At 36.7% G+C, this 22,262-nt stretch overlaps 1 protein-coding gene across 2 annotated transcripts in view; it reads right to left on the bottom strand.

The window, feature by feature from the left end:
• The window catches only part of SH3BGRL (SH3 domain binding glutamate rich protein like), a 93,655-nt gene that overhangs the window by 3,490 nt on the left and 67,903 nt on the right, over window positions 1–22,262 (bottom strand). The window contains exons 2-4 of one of the 2 annotated variants that reach the window (XM_035028803.1): window positions 15,110–15,295; window positions 10,076–10,156; window positions 6,968–7,283 (exon numbers count right to left, since the gene is read on the bottom strand). In XM_035028803.1, the coding sequence (XP_034884694.1) occupies window positions 7,254–7,283; window positions 10,076–10,156; window positions 15,110–15,295 (297 nt within the window). In that variant the 3' untranslated portion in view covers window positions 6,968–7,253. Of the gene's footprint in view, window positions 1–6,967; window positions 7,284–10,075; window positions 10,157–15,109; window positions 15,296–22,262 lie in introns of those variants that run through there. The other variant, XM_035028802.1, reaches the window with a different exon arrangement.

The raw sequence follows: 22,262 nt of genomic DNA, 5'->3' as shown, positions 1-22,262 counted from the left end.
TTATGAGCAAATACATGCTAGCAAATTAGATAGTCTGGAAGCAATGGATGCATTCCTAGAGATGTATCAACTACCAAAACTGAACCAGGAAGAAATAGAAAACCTGGACAGACCTATAACCACTAAGGAAATTGAAATAGTAATCAAAAATCTCCCAACAAAAAAAGCCCAGGGCCAGATGGCTTCCCAGGGGAATTCTACCAAACATTTCAAGAAGAATTAATACCTATTCTTCTGAAACTGTTCCAAAAAATAGAAATGGAACAAAACTTCCAAACTCGTTTTATGAGGCCACCATTACCTTGATCCCCAAACCAGACAAAGACCCCATCAAAACGGAGAATTACAGACCAATATCCTTGATGAACATGGATGCAAAAGTTCTCACCAAAATACTAGCCAATAGGATCCAACAGTACATTAAAAGGATTATTCACCACGACCAAGTGGGATTTATCCCTGGGCTGCAAGGTTGGTTCAACATCCACAAATCAATCAATGTGATACAATACATTAATGAAAGAAAAAGCAAGAACCATATGATCCTCTCAATAGATACAGAAAAAGCATTTGACAAAGTACAGCATCCTTACTTGATCAAAACTCTTCAGAGTATAGGGATAGAGGGTACATACGTCAATATCATAAAAGCCATCTATGGAAAACCTACAGCGAATATCATTCTCAATGGGGAAAAACAGAAAGCTTTCCCCCTAAGGTCAGGAACATGGCAGGGATGTCCACTATCACCACTGCTATTCAAAATAGTATTAGAAGTCCTAGCCACAGCTATCAGACAACAAAAAGAAATAAAAGGCATCCAAATCGGCAAAGAAGAAGTCAAACTCTCACTCTTTGCAGATGATACGAAACTTTATGTGGAAAACCCAAAAGACTCCACCCCAAAACTGCTAGAACTCATACAGGAATTCAGTAAAGTGGCAGGATATAAAATCAATGCACAGGGGCGCCTGGGTGGCTCAGTTGGTTAAGCTACTGCCTTCGGCTCAGGTCATGATCCTGGAGTCCCTGGATCGAGTCCCGCATCGGGCTCCCTACTCAGCGGGGAGCCCGCTTCTCCCTCTGACCCTACCCCCTCTCATGTGCTCTCTCTCTCTCTCAGTCTCTCTCTCTCAAATAAATAAAATCTTAAAAAAAAAAAATCAATGCACAGAAATCAGTGGCATTCCTATACACCAACAACAAGACAGAAGAAAGAGCATTTAAGGAATCGATCCGATTTACGATTGCACCCCAAACCATAAGATACCTAGGAATAAATCTAACCAAAGAGGCAAAGAATCTGTACTCAGAAAACTATAAAATACTCATGAAAGAAACTGAGGAAGACACCAAGAAATGGAAAAACATTCCATGCTCATGGATTGGAAGAACAAATATTGTGAAGATGTCAATGCTACCTAGAGCAATCTACACATTCAATGCAATCCCCATCAAAATACCATCCACTTTTCTCAAAGAAATGGAACAAAACATCCTAAAATTTGTATGGAACCAGAAAAGACCCCGAATAGCCAGAGGAATGCTGAAAAAGAAAAGCAAAGCTGGGGGCACCTGGGTGGCTCAGTCGTTAAGCGTCTGCCTTCGGCTCAGGTCGTGATCCTGGGGTCCTGGGTTCGAGCCCCGCATCGGGCTCCCTGCTCCGCGGGAAGCCTGCTTCTCCCTCTCTCACTTCCCCTGCTTGTGTTCCCTCTCTCACTGTGTCTCTCTCTGTCAAATAAAATCTTAAAAAAAAAAAAAAAAAAAAAAAAAAAGAAAAGCAAAGCTGGCGGCATCACAATTCCGGACTTCCAGCTCTATTATAAAGCTGTGATCATCAAGACAGTATGGTACTGGCACAAAATCAGACACATCGTTCAATGGAACAGAATAGAGAGCCCAGAAATGGACCCTCAACTCTATGGTCAACTCATCTTCGACAAAGCAGGAAAGAATGTCCAATGGAAAAAAGACAGTCTCTTCAACAAATGGTGTTGGGAAAATTGGATAGCTACATGCAGAAGAATGAAAGTGGACCATTTCCTTACACCACACACAAAAATAGACTCCAAATGGTTGAAAGACCTAAATGTGAGACAGGAGTCCATTGAAATCCTAAAGGAGAATACAGGCAGCAACCTCTTCGACCTCAGCCACAGCAACTTCTTCCTAGAAACATCGCCAAAGGCAAGGGCAAAAATGAACTATTGGAACCTCATCAAGATAAAATCTTTTGCACAGAAAAGGAAACAGTTAACAAAACCAAAAGACAACAGACAGAATGGGGGAAGATATTTGCAAATGACATATCAGATAAAGGGCTAGTATCCAAAATCTATAAAGAACTTATCAAACTCAACACCCAAAGAACAAATAATCCAATCAAGAAATGGGCAGAAGACATGAACAGACGTTTTTCTAAAGAAGACATCCAAATGGCCAACAGACACATGAAAAAGTGCTCAACATCACTTGGCATCAGGGAAATCCAAATCAAAACCTCAATGAGATACCACCTCACACCAGTCAGAATGGCTAAAATTAACAAGTCAGGAAACGACAGATGTTGGCGGGGATGCGGAAAAAGGGGAACCCTCCTACACTGTTGGTGGGAATGCAAGCTGGTGCAGCCACTCTGGAAAACAGTATGGAGGTTCTTCAAAAAGTTGAAAATAGAGCTACCATATGATCTAGCAATTGCACTACTTGGTATTTACCCCAAAGATACAAATGTAGGGATCCGAATGGGTATGTGCACCCCAACGTTTATAGCAGCAATGTCCACAATAGCCAAACTGTGGAAAGAGCCCAGATGTCCATCGACAGATGAATGGATAAAGAAGATGTGGTGTATATATATACAATGCAATATATGCAGCCATTCAAAGGAATGAAATCTTGCCATTTGCAATGACGTGAGTGGAACTGGAGAGTGTTATGCTGAGTGAAATAAGTCAATCAGAGAAAGACATGTATCATATGACCTCTCTGATATGAGGAATTCGTAATCTCAGGAAACAAACTGAGGGTTGCTGGAGTGGTGGGGGATGGGTGGGATGGGGCGGCTGGGTGATAGACATTAGGGAGTGTATGTGCTATGGTGAGCACTGTGAATTGTGCAAGACTGTTGAATCACAGATCTGTACCTCTGAAACAAATGATATATTATATGTTAAAAAAAAGAGAAGAAGAAGAAGATAGCAGGAAGGGAAGAATGAAGGGGGGCGAAATATGAGGGGGAGATGAGCCAGGAGAGACGATGGACTCTGAAAAACAAACTGAGGCTTCTAGAGGGGAGGCGGGTGGGAGGATGGGTTAGCCTGGTGATGGGTATTAAAGAGGGCACGTTCTGCATGGAGCACTGGGTGTTGTATGTGAATAATGAATCATGGAACACTGCATCAAAAACTAATGATGTAATGTATGGTGATATAACATAATAATAAAAACATAAAAAAATTGTAATAAAATAAAAAATGACTTAAAGAAAAAAAGAAGAAAATTCTGATATTATAACCAATCCCTGTGAAAAATAAACCATCAGTGCTTTCTCACTATATAAGGCTGCTTTATAACTATAGACCCCTGAGCCTCATTCTATGCTTCAGTTTGAGCGCTCCCAGTTTGCAAACCGCCTTTTTGGTGTATGCACAATAAACTTTGACTGATTAAAAAAAAAAAAAAAAGAATATTCAAAAACAAGCAAACAAAATGGCTCCCAGAGAAGACTGTTTAAAAATTCTTAATAGAAAAACTATAGGGGCGCCTGGGTGGCTCAGTCGTTAGGCGTCTGCCTTCGGCTCAGGTCATGATCCCAGGGTCCTGGGATCGAGCCCCGCATCGGGCTCCCTGTTTCACGGGAAGCCTGCTTCTCCCTCTCCCACTCCCGCTGCTTGTGTTCCCTCTCTCTGTATCTCTCTCTCTGTCAAATAAATAAAATCTTAAAAAAAAAAAAAAGAAAAAAAGAAAAGCTATAAAGTGTACCTGGGTGGCTCAGTCAGTTAAGATCCCGTGATTGAGCCCTGCATCAGGTTCCTTGCTCAGTGGGGAATCTGCTTCTCTCTCTCCCTCTCCCTCTGTGTTTATGCCCTCTCTCTCTCTCTCTAGCTCTCACGCTCTCTCAAATAAATAAATAAAATCTTAAAAAAAGAAAAAACTATAAAGTAGAAACTTATATTTAGAAGCAGATACAATAAAAGGCTGACTAATCATTACTGTTTGAAAGAATTCCATAAAAGCAAGTGATTTACAAGTATATTTCATATTTTATTTAAAAGTAAATGATTTCCTTTCTGTGTGATTTTTCACCAAAATTGAGTGTTCAAAAATATTGTCACCTAAAGTTAATTGTTTTGTTTAATTAAATTTGAAATTACTTGGAAAATGTACTATTTGTTAAAATATCATTGCTTTTAAATTTTACAACATTAGGCAGGAAAAGAGATCAAGGTGTTTTTCTTCTCCTCTGGGCAATGAGTATCTCTAGCATAGGAACTCTGACCTATTGATGTGCTCTGGCACCTACCAAACATAGTATTTGACATAAAATACACTTCAAGGAAAGTTTGTGGAACTAAAGATGGGTGGTAAAAGTGACTTTGGTGAAAGAAATTTCAGCGTTAGATTGTAGAATTCATGTATATTAGACAATATCATTCTAAACATGTGTCATAAGTTGAATACTTGATAGTCTCAGGACGTGTGTGAACAGTTGAATACTCCAAAATGAGCCTCTGATACTATGCCCCAAAAAAGGGGGAAAAGCAAAAAAAAAAAAAAAAAAAAAAAAGATGTTAGATTTTTACAAGACAAAAAGGGTAGAAATGAAAGAAAGAAGGTCACTGAAATTCATTTTTAATACATTTTTAATAAAACAGATGTAAAATACTATTGACTTACCTTCTAAAAACCTTCAGAAAAGAAAAAAAAAAAGACCCTAAGCTCTTTTAAAACTTGAAACTTAGTGTTTGACTGTCAAAATGAATATATCTTAGACCCACATTAGACATTTTCTTTCATTTTATGAAACAAGATTCCAAGAATTTCCTCACACAGAGAATGAATTTTACACTAAGACTCCTCAAAGGTCTAGCACATATAGTTGGGGAAGTAGTTATATAAAAATGTGAATATGCCCTAATGTGAAGTCCTTTTTCTTATGCACATCTAATGCCTCTGAGTAACTAGTATTTTGGAGACAGCCTAATTCCCTAAAGTCACATCCTATCAATCTTTGCTGTAATTAGTCATAAACCTTTAGTTCTCAGTTATCCCTTTTACTAGAAGAAATTATTAGCACAGACATCCCAAACAAAAAGGCAATTCAAAATTCTTTATGATTTATCTTTATAATACATATTTAAAGTAAATTATTTACTTTTCTAATTACATTTTATCCATCAAATATGTAAATTGTGCTAAAATATTTGTCACTACACAGATGTAAGTAGCCAATATTTATAGTTCATGGATTATCTAACCAACCAGAGAGATTTGGAAACATGCATATGAGGTATCCTCCCCCTCTATTCCTAATATAAACATCATTCTATAAATACACTGATTTTGAGTCAGATAATCCTGGGTTCAAATTCCAGCTCTGCTACTCAATTATTATGTAACCTTGGAAAAATTACTTAAAATATCTGAGCATCAGTTTCCTCCTCTGTAAAATGCCATTGAGGACACCTAGCTCATAAAGATGGTATAAGGATAAAATGAGATGTATGTGAAGTGTCTAGCTCAGTGCTTGGCTCATTGCAGGCATCCATCTTCCTTTCCTGCTTTTCTCCTCTCCACTGTTTGCCTAATACCTAGGACCAACACCACAGCTAAGTGATATTAATATAAAATTTCTGTTGGAGATGTAGTAAAATAGGATGGGCTTAGTGGAAATAAGAATGCTTCAAATCTCACAGCAGAGGCAGATTTCATTGCTCCTCCCTAAAGCAGGGTGGTTCAACCAAAACATATGAGGACATTTCTCTAACCAGCATTCTCTACTCCCTCAACATACTAGTGAATACGGATTAATGATTTTTCTCTCAACATGAACATCACCAGATTTTTACTTTTTAGTATAAATACATTATTTTCTTTCATATCTGAAAATTGTCACCTCCACTATAAAGAAATGCTAGTGCTAAGGAATGATCTTTTGTATTAATAAGAGAGTAATTAGTAAATAAAAATATGCCCTATTTTCAATTCATCCAATATACAAAATAATATAAAAATTGTCTTCCACAGAAGGATTCCTTGTTTTATGGAAATATTTGTTATAAGGTACTTTTAAATATCAAGTTCTCCACTGTACTGGTTTCGAATAATTTTTAAATGTAAAGAGAATGTATGCTAATTATTTGGAAAGTGAAGAAAGGAGAAAAATATTCACGTTTAGCTATGGTTAAGCTCAGTCTCCTAACATAATTAGAATATTAATTATACAGTAAAAACAACCATGTACCTCATTATAATGTATCTTTATACCAACTCATTTTTTATTTTTTGAAAATTTCTTTAAAAAATGTATTCATTTATTTGACAGAGAGAGAGAGAGCGCACAAGTAGGGAGAGCTGCAGGCAGACGGAGAGGGGGAAGCAGGCTCTCCGCTGAGCAAGGAGCCTGATGTGGGGCTCAATCCCAGGACCCTGGGATCATGACCTGAGCTGGAGGCAGATGCTTAACCGAATGAGCAACCCAGGCACCCTTACAAACTCATTTTTGAATGAAAGCACTAGTTCATTCAGTGAATAAACCATTTTTTTTTGACCCTATGGACGTTTAACTTGTTTTCAAAGTTTCAAGATTATATAACACACTGAAACATACTTTTATCCATAAAGTTCATTCAGTATTGAATTATTTTAGTTGACCATACTGTTAGACATTTAACTTGCTTCTAAAGTTTTAGGATTGCAAATAATATTTTGATATATGTTTTTATCCATAAAGCTTTTTCCATGCATAGAATTGTTTCATTAGACTACAATACCCAATGTAAAATTACTGGGTGAAGGTCCTTGATACCTATTTGCCATTTCGGTTTTCAAAAGGGAACACTAACTCATACTACCACCAGTACTATGTGAGAGCATCTATTTCGATGCATCCTTCTTAGCATTGAGTATTATTATCTTGTTTTATCTTTGCTAATTTCACAGATGAAAATTGAATCTCATTTTATCACATGTCCTTATTTTCAGTGCATTTTTCCAATGTGGGTTAACTAGTTGCATTTCTTATTTTGTATTCACCAGTTCTTCCTGGAAAGCTTATTGTCCTGTTAAAGGGGAAAAAAAAAAAAAAAAAAAAAAAAAAAAAACTCTGAAAGCTTAGCTGAAGAATAGAAAAATCATTCTGTTATCAAATTTATCACTTTTCATCTTGGAAAAAACCTATTAAGTACTAACATTCAAAATCTCCTTATCACCAAATAAAAGGCACAGCATAGGGAATATAGTCAGTGATATTGTAATAGTGTTGCATGGTGACAGATGATAGCTACACTTGTGAGCTTAACATAACTTATAGAGAAGTTGAATCACTATATTGTATACCTGAAACTAATGTAACATTGCGTGTCAACTATGCTCAAGTAAAATAAATGAGACAAAACAATATGAAACCTCCCTATCACCAATCTACCCTTCAACTCCACTGTCAATTCCAAATCTCTTATTATCCCAGTCTATCCACTCTCTCTTTGATAACATCTATTGTTCTTTTACTTTATTCCTACTCCTAGGCTTAAACAAGGATGGGAAAAAAAAAAAAAAAAACACTATAACCAGTCTGACTGGCTCCACTATGAACTCATCAACTCTAACTTTAGCTGGACCTTCTATTTTGCCCATACTTCCATTCTCATTCTTAACCTACTGTTTAGCATATTTTCAACAACTGAATCCATTCAATTTCCTCAAAGTTCTAATATCTTAAATTTCCCATCACTCCTAGCTTATGACCTTACACTAAAGATATGGCATTTTCAAATGTGACCTTCTCTAACCTCCCCACATATTAAAATTTCTGTTTTTATCCTTCACTCCTCATTCTCTCCAGTCTCAGAAAAACCTGCATGTCTTCTTCTTTCCAAGACTAATTCCTCCCTTCAATCACTCACTTTTTTTTCCTCCATGGCATTTGTTTTATTTCACAGTCACACAGGTTAGGAGCCCTAGAGAAGCTTCACTTCTTCCCAGTTCTTTACGTCCACAAACATCTCATAAGTTGCTATGTCTTATCATACATGAGTTTTCTAGATCTCCTAAATTCATCTTTTCCTTTCCATGGTTGCTGTCCCACTTTAGGCCCTCTCCATTACTTTTCTGGACTCTTAAGTTACCCTCTAATGGGTTGGCTTATCTCTAATATCTCATTTCTCCAGGGTTTTACAATCCATACTACTGCCAATTTTCTTAAGACATAGATCAAACCACATCTTAAAAATGCAGAGATAATCTTATAATTATATTCCCCCATTTCCTATCGTGGCTTTTGGATACCTAGAGGATAAAGCTGAAAGTACCTAACACAGCATTCATAATTTAGTCCAAACTTACCTAGCCAATCTCACATCCTCTATTTAATATACCCTATTCTGGAGACATGCTGCACTACATTCTGCTCTCTGAACATACCATCATGTGAAGCTACATCCCAATGCAGTGGTTTCTGTTGCTGCCTCTGTGAAAGACATCTTAGTGTCATTTCAGTATTTTTGAATCCCTAACAGCTCAAATGTCATTTCCTCTGTGAAACTTTTCCCAAATTCCTTAGTAATAATTTATTATTATTTCCTTTGGACACCTACAGCACTTTATTCAGGACATACAGAATTTACCATAATATGTGTTGGATTATAATTATTTGTAGACATATTTGAGGTAGAATTATTGTATACTTTTTCTTCACTAGGTTAAAAACACTTTGAAGGTAGTGACTATGCTTCATTCTCTGTATTTGTCCCACCATTAATGTCAAGTTAGTGCTTGACAATCAATACTTGCTGAATGAATAAGTGAATGAATAACTCCTAATTTTAACTGAAGGAGAGGGAGTAATCAGTCACAGAAAATAGATTATCCTTCCTTTCATACTTCCTCTTATATGCACTGAAATCAATGACTTAACTTGGGTTTTCCTAACTTGATTAAACAAAAATGTTTTACCTAACATATCTTATAACTTAAATTATACAAAGCCTAAAATAAGACATTTTATCCATGGGAAAAGAAATTCCAGCAAGGAAGCAGAATTACACAGTGACTCAGAAAACAATGCTAATAAATGTTCTCTGCTGAAAACATGAGCAATAACAGACTCTCAAAATTGGAAAAGGAGCTGGAGTTCAAAGAATCTTTTTAACATAAAATTAGTTGCTAAGAGCAAAAGATAAAATGATAGAACAGGGACATACATTCTGATAAGCCAGCTTGTGTAGAAAAGATCTATGGTAAAAGGCAAAGATATATTTAATGCCCACAGCTTTGAGATATTTCATTAAATAGGCAATTTAATTTTTGATTCTTTTCTTTATATGGTCTCCCCTGGAAACACTTCCACTTGAAAAATTAATTTGTTGTTGGCAGGGAGAAAGCCCCAAATTTAGCCAGCAATTTAGTGACCAATTTTGAAACTCAAATGCTTTTAGTTAAAGCATTTGCTTTCACACAAGGACAATAGACGCTGCCAAGAAGATTACTATGAACTAAGATGAGTTCTGTTGATGTAAAACCATGCATGACAGCTGAAATAATGGAGTCTTTAAAATTGGTAATCACTTATTTATGAATGGGTCAATGAGAAATTTGCTGCTTTGGGTAACTTGATGGGAAAGTCACTCCACCTACCTCCTACTCACATACTTTATGTATTTGATTATGCACATCTGTCTGCCCTACCTGGGATTAATGCATGCAGAGAAGGAGGATTTCCTTTCAGCTATATTACACTGCCTCTAGCTTAACCTGAATACTTAATAAATGTAGAAATCTCACTGACTAAAAAAACCCAGCGCAATAAAATGGCTTGTAAAGCAGGAAAAAAAAAAAAAAAAAAAAAGAACCATACCTTTGAACCAGGTGGGGCTGTCAAGCCTAAAAAGGCATAAACTGCATTATTCTCTCTGGCTTCAAAGAAGGCATCATAGTCCTTAATGAAAAGAAGGCAAGAAGAATTAGCAATATGCAAACAGCAAAGGAAATAAAAGAGTAAATTTATTCAAAATGAACTCATTGGTCAACTTTTTTGGGGTCATACAGGCTATCTAACTTCCAAAATGCTAGAAATTTGGAAAGAGTAGTAAAGAGGCAAGACATATTAGATCCCATTTAATGCGGGTAAGAATATATGCTGTTCTGTGAGGCAGAAACTGCAAAATGACTTATTCCATATCACATAGCATTTAAATCTGTCTGAGGCCAAGTAGCTTTCTCCACAGCCCAAAGCAGCCAACTATTTGCCAATAAGAGGTTGGTTATTTTTGGTAGGAGGTTGTTGTTCCTGTTTCCCATTATTTCTCTTTCATTATTGATTAAGGTAGAGATAGTCTCAGAACCTACAGTACACCAGATATTAGCTAGGCCATGAGAGTAATAAATCTGTACTGTTTTTGGAGGAAGGGAATGAGATTTTCATGAAATATGACCAGAAGAACAAACAAACCACTAAGATGTTTCAATTCAGGGATCCAAGAAAAACCTCACACGACTAAATTTGGTTAGGCTTCCCACTGTCATCCTCTTAAGTCACCAAGCATACTTTAGAAGTAACAAATAGAATTGCTTAAATTTAACTATGACATATAATCAATAGCAAATCTACTTAGAAAACATAGCCATTCGCCTGGGTGCTCAGTTGGTTAAGCATCTGCCTTCAGCTCAGGTCATGATCCCAGGGTCCTGGGATCGAGCCCCATGTCGAGCTCCTAGCTCGGTGGGGAGCCTGCTTCTCCCTCTCCCTCTGCCTGCTGCTCTGCCTACTTGTGCTCTCTCTCTATCTCTCTGTCAAATAAATAAATAAAATCTAAAAAAAAAGAAAAGAAAAGAAAAGAAAACATAGCCATTGCCTATACTTTGTTTAATTTAAAACACACAGAAACAAGTTTGGCATTTTGGCTGATTTACTGGAGGTGAAAAGCACTCATAATTTGCTGGTTTCTCTAGAGATCGTCTCACCAATAGATTTTTATCAATTACAGGGTTAAGTCCTGGCACTTGGAGGATCTAGAAATATAAAGTTTAGGTATATGTATGATTTCTGGTACTTGGAGGATTTCTCAAGCCATTGATGACCCTAAATTGGAACCTCACCCCAAGAAACATCAGTTTCTCTTTTATTTAGGGATTCTTTTAGCACAATCAGAATTGTTTGGCACCACTTGAATCTCCCCAAGGATTGACTCAAAGCATCTTAGTGTGTTCCCTACATGTTGGCAAAGGAATAAACCCTAGATTGCAGGCATTTATGATCAGCCTTCTATGAGCTTATTCCAAAAACTAATCGGATCTTGATAACAATTTCATACCGAGACACATGAGACCTATAAACTACTCAAAGTAAACAAACAATATACATCATTTATACACTCAACCACTTGGAAGTAATCTCAAAATGCTAGTTGAAAGAGTTCAACAGTCACAGAAGAGGTATTTCTTACCTCTTGTTCAAAGTAACAATAATAACTCTTTAAATTCATGTGAAAGAAAGCAGGTTTCAACTACATTGAAATCTGATCATAAAATGCTACTCTACTGATCATAAAATGTAACTCTAGTTGTCTATTTCAAATGTTTTGGGATCAAAGTATATTATCACTTTTTGGCCCTGGACTTAGAAAATACAAACAGGTTTGTAACTCTGAGACAAAAGAACATCATCAGTTTCTTAATTAAGCCAGATTAATTAATTTAATCAGCAAATATGTATTGAGCACCTACTACATACCAATCTTTTTTGGTGCTAAGAATACAAGAGTAGGGGCGCCTGGGTGGCTCAGTTGGTTAAGCGACTGCCTTCGGCTCAGGTCATGATCCTGGAGTCCCGGGATCGAGTCCCGCATCGGACTCCCTGCTCAACAGGGAGTCTGCTTCTCCCTCTGATCCTCCCCCCTCTCATGCTCTCTCTCTGTCTCATTCTCTCTCTCAAATAAATAAATAAAATCTTTAAAAAAAAAAAAAGAATACAAGTGTAAACAAAACATTAAAATCTTCATATCTATACATGGCTCAATCCTAGGGAATGCAAATTTAAAATATTTACAAAGAGTAAACAAAATAGGTTGTGACATAGTCTGCTTCTTCTATAGGAATTCACTTGAGGAAAAAATAAAGATATTTTGTTTACACCTCTGGGATTCCAATAACATCAATCCAGAATGTATTCTACCATATATTGGTATCATATTAATTATTAATTCATGAAAATGCTCTAGTTCTTCATATATATAGCATAAGCTCTTTCGGAACCAAGATTATCCTTATAAATGTTGTATCTACTGTAACAGAGCCTCATCTATGTAGTGGTCACATTCCAGTCTAGAAATAAGGACCTAAGTCATAATTCAGTGGTTCTCAACAGGATGTAATTCCCCACCCTATCCCCTGGGACATCTGGCAAAGTCTGGAGATATTTTTGGTTTTTCACAATTGGGAGGGTGCTACTGGCGCTCACAGACAGAAGCCAGGGATGCTGCTAAATATCCTACAATGCACAGGGCAGCCCCCAACAACAAAGAATTGTCCAACCCAATATGTCAGTTGTGCCAAGATTGAGAAACTTTGAGATATTTTAAACAAGAGAATTTAATATGAAGAATTTATTTACAAAGGAATTGATGAAAGGCAAACAGGAAATGGCAAGGCAACCCAAAGATTAGCAACAGCAAGGAGCTGCTACCACAGCTATAGGGCTAAAGGAAAAAGTGCAGAAGATGATATCACAGAACCCAGGAGCTGGGATACTTGGTACCACAAAAGAGACACAGCCACTGTCATGGACACCTCCAGAAGCAGGAAGGAGGAGAATACCTTGGCTTTTCCTCTCCTCTATCCTCCACTCTTCCAACCAGTTCTATTATTGGTCAAACCTAATAGGTAGCCAGTAGGCAATAGAGACTGGGAAATGTAATTTACTGAGGTCAGCCCCAACCCCTGCCAAAATACAGAATGTAGGAAGAAAAGAATATGATGGGATCTTTGTATAAATAGGAAAATGAAATATATGGTGGTTTAATAGAAAAAGTAAGAGCTTTAGAATAAAACAGATTTAGCAAGTCAGTTAACCTTTTTCTAGGCCTCAATTTCTTCATCCATAATACAGGAATAACAATACTTACCTCATGGGATTAGTATGAGAACTAACTAATATAATACACATAAAACATGTAGTACAATAATTGACATATCATATGTTTTCTATGAATGTTTACTATATACCCTTCTCCCTAAGAGTCTGTATAGGAACAAATCTTAATTTTTATTGTTATTAAACTCCTAACTTAGTGCTTGGTACACAGCAGGTATTCAATAAAAATTGGATTCTTTTTCCATTAACAAATATTTGTTTAGTTAATTCTCACCTCCTGCCCCTTCCTTTCCAGGTCCCTATTTCTCAGTGAGACCTGATTTCTAGAACTTCTTCCATTCCCTTACAGTGTGTCTTCTGAAGGAGAAATAAACCAGGTCAATGGGGTTTCTGAAATGTTACCCTTATAACCTAAAATGTGTTTGTTTTTAAAGCCAGATGAATCAAAATTTCTGCTTCAAAAGAAAGTTAAGACAATATATGTTGGCTTATATTGGGCTGGATGGCCTCTGAGGCTTCTTCCAGCTCCTGGGATACAGAATTTGCAGAAATTTCAATTACAGAGGCATTGAGGTTTCATCATCTAAATGAATAGCCTAATTGTCTTTTCCTTATCTGCAGAGTACGTCATTACACATTGGTCCTGTTAGCAACAACAGATGAAATCTTCAGGACCCTCCTCAGAACTGAAAAATTCAGTTCACAGAGAAAATACTTTGTGCCAATAAAATTCTCAATTTTTCCATGCTCCCTCCCCTAAATTTTCAGAATTGGCACACAAAAAAAGATTTCCACCAAAACGTGTCCTCTTACTTCCATATAAACCTATGAACTAGAAGATTTGGATTGCTGGCTCTAATATATTTGTTCCTCAGTCATGCTAATTCTGAGGACATAGCAGTGCAAACAGTTCTTTACTGGAAATTCATATAACCCTCACATATGCTTTCTGTATTGTCTCAGCACGTAGATATGGATTCATAATCACACTCTAATAGTTTCATGTGTCTGTGATTCTTTCCACACCTCATTCCCAACCAGCTCCTTAAGAGAAAAAAACTTTTATTTATACTTGTACTTGCCATGGTATCTAGAAAGGCCATAGGCTGCAAATGTTAAATATACAGTGACAGAAGATTAAAGGAAACTACCCTATGGTTTAAATAAAGACTAAAGATGGCATATTTGAAAGCACCGGTCACAAAGCAAAAGCCCATTTTTGTTTCCCTTGTTGCTTACACGAGTTCAATTAGCTAACTTAACATTTTCTAAATATTCATTAATAATGCCAAAATAAATGTATTACTGGTTTCAAGTAGGAAATAAGATATTACTCTTTTTAACTATTTTTAATACAAATAAGCAGTTGACCTCTCAGAAGCTTCTTCATGGACATAGCAAAAACATCACAATTGCTCTAGATAGAATTAAGATGAAGAAATGGAAAGGCAGGGTGCCTGGCTGGCTTAGTTGATAAAGGATGCAACTCTTGATCTTGGGGTTGTGAATTCGATTCACAGACTGGGTGTAGACATTACTTAAAAATAAAATCATAAAAAAAAAAAAAAGAAATGGAAAGGTAGCTATCTGTTCAAGGTCTGTATTTATGCATTTACAGGAAGTTTGGCCGGGGAATGACTCATCCATTTGCTTTCTAGTAGAAATATCCCAGCTGCCTAGGATGGATGAAGAGATGAATAGGAGAAATGACTGTATGCAAATTTGGGGGTGGGGTGAAAGGGATAGGATGGATTTGAGGTGATCCATTTGATAAAACAAGAGTTTAAATTGGTTTCTTACCCCACGATACTGGCTTTCATTGAAAATCTGAGGTGGCAGCGGGTATCCTGTGGCTGGTCGATTGTTTTCAGGTACATTTTCTCTCATCCACTTCCGATTCTCTTCATTGGCTGCAATGTCTTTTTCTTCAAATCCTATTTTGTTAGCTTCTAAAAAACCAAGCACGTCTTGCTGTTTCTTCTTAATCTAGAACCCAAAGGACAAAGAAACTATGTTGTTGAACAAACAGATTTTGTTGTTTTTATTTTTCAAATGAAACTAAAGTCAGTGTTTGTGAACTAGCAGAAATGAATTCAGACAGGGATCAAGAGTTGTGGTTTCACAGAAGATATGTAGTTTTTCCACTTTATTATTTTGCTGTTAATGATGTCTCATAAGTAGATTGAATAGCTCTCAGTCTACAGATCCTTTTATCAACCTGACTACTTTTTTTCTTTTTCCTTGAAAACTCCATATCTAATGATATAGAAGTAAGGCTAGCTAATGCATATCAATAACCTAAAAGACAGTTAAATCAAAACTGAGTAGTGGGAAGCTGTGTTTTCTGATGATCTATATGCCTCTCTTAGTTTCAGCCCTTGTAGAAAATCTTTCCAAATGATTCAAGTCTGTAAGGTATTTTTATTTATTTTTTTGCCTTAAATTGTATCCTTCATTTTTTTTATTTTTACATTTTTTTAAATTTTATTTTATTATGTTAATCACCATACATTACATCATTAGTTTTTGATGTCGTGTTCCATGATTCATTGTTTGCGTATAACACCAGTGCTCCATGCAGTACATGCCCTCTTTAATACCCATCACCAGGCTAACCCACCCCCCCCCCAGAACCCCCCGTTTTTTTTCTCAGAGTCCATAGTCTCTCAGAGTCCAGTCTCATAGTCCAATTGTCTCCCCCTCCAATTCCCCCCCTTCATTTATCCCTTCCTGCTATCTTCTTCTTCTTCTTTTTTTTTTAACACATAATGTATTATTTGTTTCAGAGGTACAGGTCTGTGATTCAATTTAAAAACTTCATAATTATTATAGCTTCTAAGTGCTTTTAGATCTACCTCATAGCAGAATAATTCTTAAGAAACATACCTATCATTTCTTCCAGTCCTTTTTTTATTTAACTTATTTTACTCCCAGTGTATTTAACATACAGTGTTATATTAGTTTTAGATGTAAAATATAGTGATTCAACAGTTCCTCATAGCACCCAGTGCTCATCACAAGTTCACTCTTTAATCCCCATCACCTATTTCACCCATCCCCCCACCCACCTCCCATATGGTAACCATCAGTTCTCTCTCTATAGTCAAGAGTCTGTTTCTTAGTTTGTCTCTCTTCCTTTTTCATTTGCTCAATTGTTTTGTTTATTAAATTCCACATATGATTGAAATCATATGGTATTTGTCTTTCTCTGACATATTTTGCTTAACATAATACTTTCTAGCTTCATCCACGTCCTTGCAAATGGCAAGGATTTTGTTCTTTTTTAAAGCTGAATAATTTTCAATTTCGTATATCTATCATATCTTATTTATCCTTTTATCTATCAATGCACACTTGGGCTGCTTCCATAATTTGGCTATTGTATGAAATGCTGCAATAAACATGGGGGGGTGCGTGTATCCCTTTGAATTAGTGTTTTTTTTTTTTTTTTTTTTTTTTTTGGAGTAAATACTCAGTAGTGCAATTACTGGATCATAAGGTAGTTCTATTTATAAATTTTTGAGGAAACTCCATACTGTTTTCTGCAGTGGGTGCACAAATTTGCATTTCCACCAATATTACAAGAAGGTTTCCTTTTCTTCACATCCTTACCAACAGTCGTTTCTTGTGTTTTTCATTTTAGACAATCTGATAGGTGTGAGGTGATTTCTCAATGTGGTTTTAAATTGCATTTCTCGGGGTTTCTGGGTGACTCAGTCAGTTAAAACTCTGTCTTTAGCTTGGGTCATGATCTTGGGGTCCTGGGATCAAGCCCCTCATCTGGCTCCCTGCTCAGCAGGGAGCTGCTTCTCCTTCTCCCTCTACCCCTCTCCCCTACTTATGCACTCTTCTCTCTCTCTTTCTTTGTCGCTCGCTCTCTCAAATAAATAAATAATTTTAAAAAATAAAATAAATTTCATTTTTCTGATGATGAGTAATGTGGAGCATTTTCTCATGGGTCTGTTGGCCATCTATATACCTTTTATTTTCTTTTATTTCAAATTTTAATTTAATTCTAGTTAGTTAACATAGTGTAACGTTGCTTTCAGGAGTAGAATTTAGTGATTCAACACTTACATATAACACCCAGTGCTTATTATAACAAGTGCCATCCTTAATACCCATCACCCATTTAGCCCATCCCCCACCCACCTCCCTTCATCAACCATCAACAGTTCATTCTCTATCGTTTAGAGTCTCTTATGGTTTGCTTCCTTCTCTCTTTTTTCCCCCCTTCACACATATCATTGAAATCATAATTGTCTTTCTCTGACTGACTTATTTTGCTTAGCATGGTACAATCTAGATCAATCCACATCATTGCAAATGGCATGATCTCATTCCTTTTGATGGCTGAGTAAGATTCCATATATATACACACACACACATATACATATATATCACATCTTCCTTACCTATTCATCAGTTGATGGACACTAGGGCTTTTTCCATATTTCAGCTAATATTGATAATGCTGCTATAAACATCAGGGTGCATGTACCCCTTCAAATCTGTATTTTTGTATCCTTTGGGTAAACACCTAGTAGTGCAATTGCTGGATCATAGGGTACTTCTATTTTTAACTTTTTGAGGAACCTCCATAATATTTACAAAATAACTGCACCAGTTTGCATTCCACCAACAGTGAAAGAGGGTTCCCCTTCCTCTGCATCCTCACCAACAGCTGTTGTTTCCTGTATTATTTACTTTAGCCATTCTGACAGAAGCGAGGTGATATCTCATCATAGTTTTGATTTGTATTTCCCTGATGATGAGTGGTGTTGAGCATCATTCCATGTGTCTGTTAGCCATCTGGATGTTTTCATTGGAAAAATGACTATTCATGTCTTCTGCCCATTTTTAAAATAGATTACTTATTTTTTGGGTGTTGAGTTTGATAAGTTCTTTATAGATTTTGGATACTAACCCTTTATCAGATATGTCAATTGCAAATATCTTCTCCCATTTGGTAAGCTGCCTTTTAGTTTTTTTTTTTTTTTTTTTTTTAAGATTTTATTTATTTATTTGAGAGAGAATGAGAGAGAGCACATGAGAGGGGGGAGGGTCAGAGGGAGAAGCAGACTCCCTGCCGAGCAGGGAGCCTGATGCGGGACTCGATCCAGGGACTCTAGGATCATGACCTGAGCCGAAGGCAGTTGCTTAACCAACTGAGCCACCCAGGAGCCCTGCCTTTTAGTTTTGATTGTTTCCTTCATTGTGTAGAAGCTTTTTATCTTGATGAAGTCCCAAGAGTTCATTTTTGCTTTTGTTTCCCTTGCCTCCAGTGACATGTCTAGTAAGAAGTTGCTATGGCCAATGTCAAAGAAGATACTGCTTGTGTTCTCCTTTAGGATTTTGATGGTTTCCCATCTTTCATTTAGGTCTATCATTCTTTTTTTTTTTTTTTCCTTTCAAGATTCTGTTTAAATTCAAGTTAGTTTAGGGGCACCTGGGTGGTGCAGTTGGTTAAGATCTGACTCTTGGTTTCAGCTCAGGTCATGATCTCAGGGTCATGACATCAAGCCCTGCATCAGGCTCTGCACTCAGCACAAAGTCTGCTTAAGACTCTCCCTCTCCCTTTGTCCTTCCCTACTGTGCACTCTCTATCTCACTCTCTGTAAGATAAATAAATCTTTAAAAAAATGAATACAAGTTAGTTCACATATAGTGTAGTATTAGTTTGAGGCGTAGAATTTAATGATTGATCAGTTGCATATAATACCAAGTGCTCATTACATCAAGCACCCTCCTCAATGCCCATTACCCAATTACCCCATCGCCCCACCAACCTCCCCTCCAGCAACCCTCAGTTTGTTCCCTATATTTAAGAGTCTCTTATGTTTTGCTTCCCTCTGTCTTTATCTTATTTTCTTTTCCTTCCTTTTCCCTATATTTATCTGTTTTGTTTCTTAAATTCCACATATGGGTGAAATCATATGGTATTTGTCTCTCTGACTGATTTATTTCACTTAGCATAATATGCTTTAGTTCCATCCATGTCATTGCAAATGGCAAGATTTCATTCTTTCTGATGGCTGAGTAATATTCCATTGTGTGTGTGTGTGTGTGTGTGTGTGTGTTTACCAGTTATTTATGCATTCATCAGTTGATGGACATCTGGGCATTTTCCATGTTTTGGCTATTGCAGATAGTGCTGCTATAAACATTGGGCTGCATGTGCCCCTTCAAATCACTATTTTTGTATTCTTTGGATAAATACCTAGTAGTTCAATTGCTGGGTCATAGGGTAGTTCTATTTTTTAACTTTTTAAGGAACATCCATACTGTTTACCAGAGTGGCTGCACCCAGTTTGCCTTCCCACCAACAGTATAAGAGGGTTCCTTTCGGGTGCCTGGGTGGCTCAGTTGGTTAAGCAGCTGCCTCGGCTCAGGTCATGATCCTGGGGTCCTGGGATCGAGCCCCACATTGGGCTCCCTGCTCCGCGGGAAGCCTGCTTCTCCCTCTCCCTCTGCCTGCCTCTTTGCCTACTTGTGCTCTCTCTCTCTATCTCTCTGTCAAATAAATAAATAAAATCTTTAAAAAAAAAAAAGGGTCCCTTTCTCCACATACTTGCCAACATCTGTTGTTTCCCGAGTTGTTAATTTTAGTCATTCTGACCAGTATGAGTGGTATCTCATTGTGATTTTGATTTGTATTTCTCTGATGATAAGTGATAATGAGCATTTTTTCGTCTGTCTGTTAGCCATTTGTATTTCTTCTTTGGAGAAACGTCTGTTCATATCTTTGGTCCATTTCTTAACTAATTTTTTTTTTGGGGGGGGTATTGAGTTTGTTAAGTTCTTTATGGATACTAGCCCTTCATCTGATATGTTATTTGCAAATATCTTCTCCCATTCCGTGTGTTGCCTTTTAGTTATCTTGATTGTTTCCTTTCCTGAAAAGCAGTTTTCCATTTTGAATTTATTTTTGCGTATGGTGTAACAAAGTAGTACAGTTTCATTCTTCTGCATGTTGCTGTCCAGTTTTCCCAACACCATTTGTTGAAGAGACTGTCTTCTTTCCATTGGATATTCTTTTCTGCTCTGTTGAAGATTAGTTGACCATATAGTTGTGGATCCATTTCTGGGTTTTTTACACTGTTCCATTGGTCTATGTGTCTGTTTTTGTGCCAGTACCATAATGCCTTGATGACTACAGCTTTGTAATATAGCTTAAAGTCCAGAATAATGATCCTTCCAGCTTTGCTTTTCTTCTCCAGGATCGCTTTGACTATTCAGTGTCTTTTGTGGTTCCATACAAATATTAAGATTGTTGTTCTAGCTCTGTGAAAAATGTTGGTATTTTGATAGGGATAGCATTAAATGTGTAGATTGCTTTGGGTAAAGTAAACATTTTAACAATATTCTCTCAATCCAAGAGCTTGGAATATTTTTCCATTTCTTTGTGTCTTTCTCATTTTCTTTTATAAATGTACTATAGTTTTAATATTACACATCTTTTACCTCTTTGGTTAGGCTTATTCCTAGGTATCTTATTATTTTTGACCCAATTATAAATGGGATCGATTTCTTTTTCTGCTGTTTTGTTGTTGGTATATAGAAATGCAACAGATTTCTGTACATTGATTTTTTTATGCCACAACTTTACTGAATTCCTGTATCTTTTCTAGAAAGTTTTTGGTAGAGTCATTTGGGTTTTCTACAGAGAGTATCACGTCTTCTGTAAAAAGTGAAAGTTTGGCTTCATTCTTGCTGATTTGGATGCCATTTTCTTTTTATTGTCTGATTGCTGAAACTAAGACTTCCAGTACTATGTTAAATAGTAATGGTGAGAATGGACATCCCTATATCGTTTCTGACCAGAGGAAAATCTCTCAGTTTTCCCCCATGGAGGATGATATTAGCTGTGGGTCTTTTGTATATGGCCTTTATGATGTTGAGAAATGTTCCATCTATAACTACTTTTTTGAGGGTTTTTATCAAGATTGGATGCTGTATGTTGCCAAGTGTTTTTTCTGCATCTATTGAGAAGATCATATGGTTCTTATCCTTTATTTTATTAATGTGGTGTATCATATTGATTAATTTGCAAATATTGAACCATCCTTGCAGCCCAGTAATAAATCTGACTTGATTATGGTGAATAATTCTTTTCATGTACTGTTAGATTCCATCTGCTCATATCGTAAGAACTTTTTGCATCCATGTTCATCAGGGGTATTGGTCTATAATACTCCTTTTTAATGGGGTCTTTGGTTTTGGAACCAAGGTATTGCTGGTTTTGTAGAATGAGTTTGGAAGTTTTCTATTTTTTGGAATAGTTTGAGAAGAATAGGTATTAATTCTTTTTTAAAATGTCTGGTAGAATCGGGCGCCTGGGTGGCTCAGTTGGTTAAGCGACTGCCTTCGGCTCAGGTCATGATCCTGGAGTCCCGGGATCGAGTCCCGCATCGGGCTCCCTGCTCAGCAGGGAGTCTGCTTCTCCCTCTCCCGCTACCCCCTCTTGTGCTCTTTCTCTCTCTCACTCTCTCTCTCAAATAAATAAAATCTTTAAAAAAAAATAAAATAAAATGTCTGGTAGAATTCCCCTGGAAAGCCATCTGACACTGGACTTTTGTTTGCTGGGAGATTTTTGATTACTGATTCAATTTCTTTGCTGGATATGGCTCTCTTCTAATTTTCTATTTCTTCCTGTTTCAGTTTTGGTAGTTTGTAGGTTTGTAGGAATTTGTCCATTTCTTCCAGGTTGCCCAGTTTGTTGGCATATAATTTTTCATAATATTCTAATTGTTTGTGTTTCTGTGGCTTTTGTTGACATCTCTCCTCTTTCATTCATGATATTTATTTGGGTCCTTTCTATTTTCTTTTTGGTAAATCTGGCTAGGGGTTTATCAATTTTGTTAATTCTTTCAAAGAACCATCTCTTGGTTCATTTGTTCTGTTCTACTGTTTTTTTGTTTTTTTGTTTTTTTGTTTTTAGTTTTACCATGTT

Source organism: Mirounga leonina, unplaced genomic scaffold (assembly GCF_011800145.1).
Source record: "Mirounga leonina isolate KUSES-001 unplaced genomic scaffold, KU_Mleo_1.0 Mir_204, whole genome shotgun sequence".
NCBI classification, from domain to species: domain Eukaryota; kingdom Metazoa; phylum Chordata; class Mammalia; order Carnivora; family Phocidae; genus Mirounga; species Mirounga leonina.
Note: the sequence above shows the minus strand (reverse complement) of the source record. Positions and strands in the feature narration are given on the sequence as shown.